Below are 7,998 nucleotides of genomic sequence, written 5' to 3'. Positions count from 1 at the left end.
GAATGCGGGGCATGAACGTTTGTTTTTTTTAAATCAACAGTTTGCATTATGCAATTAAAAATCCTAACCAATAAAGTAGGGAATAGCTATCCAACTGTTGTTTTAGTTGTATGTTACTTCATATTATAGTTATATCAATGTAAATCATTGTTTTCCCTTGTGTTTCTTATTCTTTCCCTGCCATGTCGTAAAATGTGGTGAACCCATCGCTATATTTGCTCCAAAGCAAATATTGGCCTTTCTAGTTACAGATAAAGATAACAACGCTTAAAGCTAAAGAGCTGTGTATTTTACTTCAGGTCAGCGCCTTGCACCCAAGCGTAAGGGTTCGCGAAACTTACGGCAGGTTTTTCGTCATTCTGCCGGTGGAACGTTCTATCGCAAAAGGGGTGCCCTAATTCCGACCTAGTATTTAACAAAGGTCAATCTGAGGGGAGGGCTTAGTATTTAAAATACACAAATTATGACTAAAACAATCTACAACTATTTTTCTGTCCCAAACAAGTCTTCTTTTTACCATTACGCGACTGGCTCCAAAGCGGCTGTTTCAAAATCAAAGCTGCGTTTTTTGACACGCTCGTCAACCCCCGAACAAGCGTCGAATTCACACAGATTTTTCACTCGTCTGTTATCGGAGCGTCGGAACTGGAACAAACTTTGTGAGATTACCGATATCAACACAGAAACTTTGTCCATTCTTGTGGTTATTGATAGGCACGTGCTCCCATGCATAACGCCGCGACAAGGATTTTTCAAACTAGTACGGAATTAGGTGTAGGTCGGAATTAGGACACCCCCCGTTACCTATTAACGTATAAATAGGGAGAAAAATTTCCCAGGAGAGTTTGGTCACCTTTGGGCTTGATTTGCCCGCGCAAGAGGAAATGTTACCCTTACCGCGGTCTCACTCTCCTGGGTAATTATTCACCCTTTATTGTAAAATTCTACTATCCATAGCCCCTATTAAAGGACCGGGCATGATGTAGGCTAATTGCATTCAATCAGAATGTACACGGCATAGATTCGTGATGCGTATGACGCATTCGGAAAATTTCATTTCCTTGTTCAAAATTTCAAATTATGAGACGAGATTGTTGTCATTTTGATCATTACCATGGGGCATGGGGGATTCAGGACTGGTGCAGACGATTATTTATGAACATGAAGCTAACAAAGTAGCTTATAGGGGCTAATCAAACACAAAATGTGGAAAACAAAAACAAAGTACGTAATTTCTATGTGATGTAATGCGCAGCACGGAGGAAAACCGATCGTATCATCATGTTACACGAACTCATAACACAAACGGAATAACATAAACTCCAGAACCAAACCAACGTCAAGTCCATCTGAACTCGCAACAACAACGGCTCACCGCATTATAATTAATGGTGTAGGCAATCAACTAAGACATAATCAATCTTTAACATGTATAAGGTGCATATCTAGCATCTACGTTCTAGATGGCACAGGTAGGATTATATTGAGGTAAGAGGATCCTGCCCTTACATGGATTGATTACCTTAAGTAAACCAGTGAGGGAGGAATAAGCTTGGCGTTGCCATGGTGATGGAGATAATGGCTTTATGATTGATGCTGAGGTCGAGCCAGAGTGGGGAAATTGTGCACCACATTGGGCGCCGCGCGAAGGTTTATACAATGACTTATCAGTATATAATGCACTATGTCATAGTTTTGTTTTGCTGGTGATCCGGTCTTGGCTAGCTGGCGCTGTCGCGTGGGTGGGCGTCATTTTTAATCAGAAATATCGACGGTTGGCGCACAACGCCTGCGCAAATGATTACCCAAAATGGAGGCCCGCTGTGCTGCATGTGGCTTTATTTGAGCGTATTTTGTTAACACTTGGCTTAACCAAAGCTGGGACCAGCCGGACTCGGTGCCCAACCGTACCGCGGACAGCTGTTACAGGTGTACAGAGCGGACTTACGTGTAGCCAGCGCCATCATCATCATCATCATGCCTCTGTCGTCATGGCTTCCGTGGACGGGCGGCGAGCCGCAGTTTCCCGGGCAGAAGCCGGAGAGCATGGTGGTGGCAGACTGCCTCATGACCGAGCTGGAGTGGCAGCTGAGGGAGGCTGACAGGGCGGCGAGAGACAGAGAGGTAAGGCGGAGATACTGGGGATCATAATTCATAACACTACTTTCCAGGCAGAGGTTGGTAGGGAAGATTGTGACCTTTCTAATATGCCCCGTTTTATTCTGTCGCTACCCCATCAACAAGGAAACACGGGCATATCAGTAAGGTCACTAGCTTCCCCATCAACCTCTGATTAAAAGTATCATAACACGGTGGTTTTCATTCTATTACCTGCTATCGTATATCAACAACCTTGATTGTGGGGTTTTAGTGGTATTAAAAGCGTTCCTTATTGTTTATCTCTTGCAACAGATGGTGGTGAAATATTATACGTATGTACACGTACTACATGAAGTACGAAACGCCAGCCTCACACAATAAATTGACATGGAGAGCCTTGTTATTATTTCGATCCTTCAGCCCACGTAACATACCAAGGTGTCAAAAACAAATTAGTTTTCCTGGCAGTGCGACGAGCTGGAAAGGTCATTTGTAATTTTGTTTGCGGGTTTGAGAGCATGGGAAACAACAGCTAGGTAGACGTTAAGTACACATATCTTTACCACTAGGAATTAAAGAAGTGATTTATTTACGCAAGGATATTAGCGCTGTGGTGTTTGTATAACGTCACCAGAAGTGCGATAAGCTTGGACTTACGTCGCAATTATTTTTTCTGATGTCATAATGGCAGTGGGAATGGTGACGACACCCACGCATATTCTTGCATAATGCAAAAAGGAAGAAAGAGAGATAGTGTCGATGATTTTCTCAACACAATTCGACGCCCTTGATCAATCTGCAACAAGATGTCTATTCGCTGTACAACAACAAAAGAAATACGAAATGACATACCTTACAAAATGTTACCTTACCTGTATCATCTTTTTCATACCATCTTAAGATTAGAAAAAATAAATAAATATTGATGATGTTGGGTAGACATTTTCCTGTTCCAAGAAAAATCCAGACCATATGTCCACTGTCAATGAACTTGCTACGTGCGATTGTATTTTTTTTAGAAATCCGCAAATGTTTTGCTAGCATCGTCTGTGATCACAGAAAAACAATCCGGTTAGACACAAAAGACCGTTAATTGCCTGATCATGCTGTCTACACAATGCACGAATCACCACGGTTCCCGAGTGATCTAGAAAGAAGGCGACACCAAAGGAAAACTAATCAGGCGAAATGCTTTAATGATAGCCAGTTGGCTTGTACGACGGAGCTTTTGAGCACGGCTTTACATGTATAATGCATACACACGAGTCTTTGGTACACCGATGATGAAGAGGCTTTAGTACATGTACGTACTGAGGGCTGGTCCAAAAATGCTCACCTGTGGTGCATGTTAAGGAAACTGTGACAGCCCTGCGACAATGTTGTTAGCATTCGTCTCACAGCATGTTATTCTCACTTCAAAAGCAATTAGATATTTTGATACTGCATTTTGATACATATTCTATCAGGCGTAACTTTTTTAATGGAGACCCAGGAAATAACAAGGTTTGAAAGAGATGTCATTTAAAGGACACGGGTGGAACGTTGCGGCAATTTGATGTTTTATATGTATATATTCGTATTGCGCAGTGACATTTGTATCCTCTGCGACAAACGAATAGTGTCGACGATCAAGCCGGGAATACAGATTGAATCTATCAAGTCGTCAAAGCCGATAATCTTGCACAGTTTTGGATAGTTATTCACTTACAACCCTGGCACAGTACGTCGACACATAACTAGAGAGCTGACATTTATTTAACGTTCAGCATATAGTTGACTGATATTTATTACTTCATGTCCAAGATAGTAATAAATTTATCGAATGAAGTTACATGGAAAAGGATCGACAACATAGCAAGGTTTACATTAAGATATATGCAGTACTGAGCCGTGGCGAGTCTTCAATCGGGCTCATTTGCTGATATATGCCTTTCAATAAGTCTATTAGCTAATGCACCCAGATGACACCACGGCTATACTGTATTCTGCGTCAGATATTATGGTTTTGTGGTCGTCTCCGCTAGACATGTATCCACCCAATTTTACCCCCGTGCACGTCCGTAGGAAGAAGAGCGGCGGCGGCAGACGAAGGTGGACTACAGCTGGTTGGCGTGCACGTCCGCCCGCAGCCGCCCGCGGTACCAGATGTCCCAGATGGACCGGTTAGAGCTGGAGACCATGTGCTCCCAGGTCCGGCCGGAGGAGAGCGGCGACGTCATCGTCCGCTTCCGGGACCGCCTGTACCCGGAGATGCCGCCGCAAGAGATTCCTCTGGTAAGGTTTATAACAGTCTTGTCGTTTAAAGACATTTAATGCAATTGCAGGGCGGCAAAGCAACAACAAAAAATTATGGACGAGAAAATCTGTCTGATATTGACATTTACTGCCCTAGCACATTTTCGTCATATTTTCATGAGAAGCGTTTGAAATAGCCCCCAAACATTGTACGAACGTCGTACGATCGATCGCAAACTCTTGGCTTAGTGAAGTTGGGCAGGCAGTATCCATTTGGCAGACAGTTACCATTTGCCAAATGCCTCAGAAAATCAGCCAAAAATAAGTCAATGCCTAAACCTCTGATTGGAGAGTACACAACGCACACATAAGGTAGACACACTGATGTACTGGTATCATGAACATGAACGTGTATATCTTGTCTCTCCGACCCAGGTACTGCGCGCAGTAATCCGGCAGGTGTTCCAGCGGCGTAACCCCGCCCCGGACAGCTGGGCGCGCCGGCTGCGGAGTCAGAGCATGATCCTGTGGACCACCCAGTCCTCGGCCCGGGTCCACCCGTCATCCAGGGACTCTGGCGGCGAGGAGACCGGCATCGAGATGGACGCTAGGCGGGTCTACTCCCTCCCCGACTTCACGGCCAAGTCTGTGGCACAGCTACCTGTTTAAAACACCCGAGGGGACGTTGGACATGTCCAAACAAGCTTAAGGAACTCGGAGAAAGTGAGGATGACCTCCAAAACACGCACGATGCGGAAGACAATCATTCCTTTAAAGTATCGATTCGATGCTCCCATGATGTGTTCGCGTTAGTCTCCACCAGACTTTTTTTACAGACTGAATAAATAGTAGAAATTGGCCTAAAAAGGGATATAATTGGCCAGGGTATGTAGCATGTAGCCGGCCATGGAAAGACCAGTTTGCCTCCGTGCAGGCCGATTTCTGCTAGCCTGCAAAGGAGTTTGGTGGAGACTATGTTAACGTGAGGGTTAACTTAACCACCCTTTAATGAATACAAACGACTCTTCATTGTCTGAATGTCGTCATGACTGCATATTTGGTCAACCTGGTGCCTTGGACTCGTGCTGCAGTTATTTTTGCATTGGCATGAAATTCAAATGTGTTCATATTGCACATGTGTTCAATGTGTGGTCTGACAGTTGGATTTTCTGAAATCATTTTGTAAGAGGTACCTGAAGTTGCCAATTGAGCTCAAGTGCAAGTCAGTAGGGAGGGGGTATTTTGTGCAACAAGGACTGGGTTTATTTATTTATTGATTTGAAGAAAAATCGGGGTTTTCAGAGAGGGGTTACGTTAAAAAAACGGTCCGATTTTCCTCCCAGCATCTACTTGGATATTGAAATGTTTAACAATGTTCGAGTGCGTTATTGATATACATTTGTATGTTTGGCATCATGATACATAACGTTAAATGATATCTTCATAATGAATAAGGGCACATTGACACCTGCAGCAGCAAGAAGTATTTGAGCAAAAGTACCTTTTATAGTATTAATGTCTACTGATATGATAATGAGTTAAACAATATGTGTCATCCTACATGGCCATAGTCCCGATGAAAGGGACAGAACTGTTGTATAGTACTCTTTTCATCAATCATGAAAATGTTTCAAGGAACATGAAGAAAAGGGCCACATTTAAGGGCCTGAAACATTATTTATACAGTATAATGATTCCTGCGTGGTGAAAGTTGTTCGTTTTTGTACGAGATCATGAAACTCTGTGAGAATGTATGTTGGTACTCTTGGAAATGACATTGTAGACTGTAGTTGTGTAAATACCTAGTAATACCTTGTTGATATTGACAGCTTCTCTTGATGTGTTATAAGCTTCCGACCTTAAAATGGGCATCTAATGAATTCGAAGGTACCAGAAGCTCCATTTAGTCAGGCTACGTATCTGGTAGCGTTGTCACATATCGTTATGTGCCATGTATGGTACAAATGTACTAATATGCTGTCGGGTTCGCACGCAGGTGCTAGGAACTATCGCCCAGTACATACAGAACATAATATGTCACAAAGTGTTTAGTGTAACATATAGTAATTCATAAGGAATCAATGATATTTGATAAATCTGTGCTATGTTCTTTCAACTTGATTAAGAACAAGTTTTGAACAAAACTCTCAGATTATGGCCTGTTATGTTTTCGTTACTAATGGCTGCAATATACCTTATTGATGTTGATTACATCAATGTTTCACTTAACGGCATAGTCATTCGTACTAGTGTTGCTGGACGTTTTAGTGGCTTAAAAGGGTCACGTCTAAAGCTTCAAGTCGTTACTGCTGTATTCATGTGAGACGGGAAATCTCAATGCAAGGTAGTAACAATTTGAACGGAAGAAAAGATCGGAGTCATAGCAAAAGTCAAACGGTCAAGTGACCTGCAGATAGTATGCTGGTTATCATGGTTAACCAAAAGTGCCAGCTTAACCCCCATTCATTAATTGTTCGAAGTCCGTCTCATCAATACACTGTAGAGGTGAGTCAACAAAGTTGGGAACTTTCGGCCATGGAAGTAAACACTGACTGCTTTGTCATTTACATTCCTTTTTAGGCTGATTTCTAATATTTATTCAGCCTGCAGCCTGGTTGAGACTAGTACGGACGGTGTTACCCAGCCGGGGCCACTTCTAAAGATAACGCATTGGGAATATTTTTCAGAAAACGCTTTATTTCTTTGGAAGGCGGGTTTCTATACTTTCTATACATCAAACGAAAGTACGGTGGAGAATACAAATCCCGTTTCATACACACATATCTGTTAGCCCTAGGCGTGTGAAGTTGTGCAATACCCCATGCTGCGAATGGTTTCGTCCGGACTGGAGGACGATGACCTCTGCGTACTCTCGTTCCCAGAGTAGGTCGAATCTGTTTAGTCATACTCTGCAGGAACGACTTGCACGTACGCAAAGTGCAATAAACCAGCGGCTATAAGAGGAATCTGCGCTTGCTGTCGGACGCACATCCTTGCCAGGGGAACGCAAGGATGGCTACGGCAGGAAGACGAGCGCTGGCCGGCTTCTGGCGAAGCGTCAGCTCGGCGAAGCGATGTCGAACAGAACTGCGCCCCTCCCCCTTCCTCCTGCAATGCAGAGGACTTTGCACTGCAACCGGAGAAACAAGACAAGACAGCTCGAGTCTGGTGTTCCGCCAACTGTTTGACCAGACCAGCTTCACCTACACGTACGTCCTGGGGGACCGCGAGTCGGGAGAGTGCGTCCTGATCGACCCTGTGATCGAGATGGTGGATCGGGACACCCGGGTCATCTCGGAGCTCGGCCTCAGGCTGACCTACGCACTGAACACACACGTGCACGCCGACCATGTCACAGGGACGGGGGAACTGAAGAAGAGGGCGGGAGCGAAGAGCGTGATCGCCCGGGTGAGCAAGGCGGTGGCGGACGTGCACGTGGACGAGGGGGACACGGTCAAGTTCGGCCGGTTCGAGCTGGAGGTCCGCAGCACGCCGGGACACACGGACGGCTGCCTCACGTTCGTGCTGAGGGACCACGGCAAGGCCTTCACGGGAGACGCCCTGCTCATCCGCGGGTGCGGCCGCACGGACTTCCAGCAGGGCGACCCCGGCCGCCTGTACGACTCCGTTCACGGCAAGATCCTGTCCCTCGCCGACGACACG

At 44.9% G+C, this 7,998-nt stretch overlaps 3 protein-coding genes across 3 annotated transcripts in view; all 3 read left to right on the top strand.

Annotated features, from left to right (window-relative positions):
• The window catches only part of LOC109470062 (cyclic nucleotide-gated cation channel beta-1-like), a 55,923-nt gene that overhangs the window by 22,838 nt on the left and 25,087 nt on the right, over positions 1-7,998 (top strand). The gene's annotated exons all lie outside the window — the stretch shown is intronic.
• On the top strand, positions 1,157-5,038 carry LOC109471525 (protein RD3-like). The gene is made up of 3 exons (XM_019770872.1): positions 1,157-2,124; positions 4,165-4,374; positions 4,771-5,038. Exons 1-3 carry the CDS (start codon positions 1,978-1,980, stop codon positions 5,002-5,004), a joined length of 591 nt encoding a protein of 196 aa, XP_019626431.1. The 5' UTR covers positions 1,157-1,977; the 3' UTR covers positions 5,005-5,038.
• The window catches only part of LOC109470999 (persulfide dioxygenase ETHE1, mitochondrial-like), a 4,283-nt gene continuing 3,401 nt past the window's right edge, over positions 7,117-7,998 (top strand). Inside the window, exon 1 of the mRNA XM_019770138.1 lies at positions 7,117-7,977. Coding sequence (XP_019625697.1) covers positions 7,348-7,977 — 630 coding nt within the window. The 5' untranslated portion in view covers positions 7,117-7,347. The remainder of the gene's footprint in view (positions 7,978-7,998) is intronic.

This window comes from Branchiostoma belcheri, unplaced genomic scaffold (assembly GCF_001625305.1).
Source record: "Branchiostoma belcheri isolate BF01 breed outbred unplaced genomic scaffold, Haploidv18h27 scaffold10, whole genome shotgun sequence".
NCBI lineage: Eukaryota > Metazoa > Chordata > Leptocardii > Amphioxiformes > Branchiostomatidae > Branchiostoma > Branchiostoma belcheri.
The sequence above is the reverse complement of the archived record's forward strand: the minus strand, read 5'-3'. Positions and strand labels throughout refer to the sequence as shown.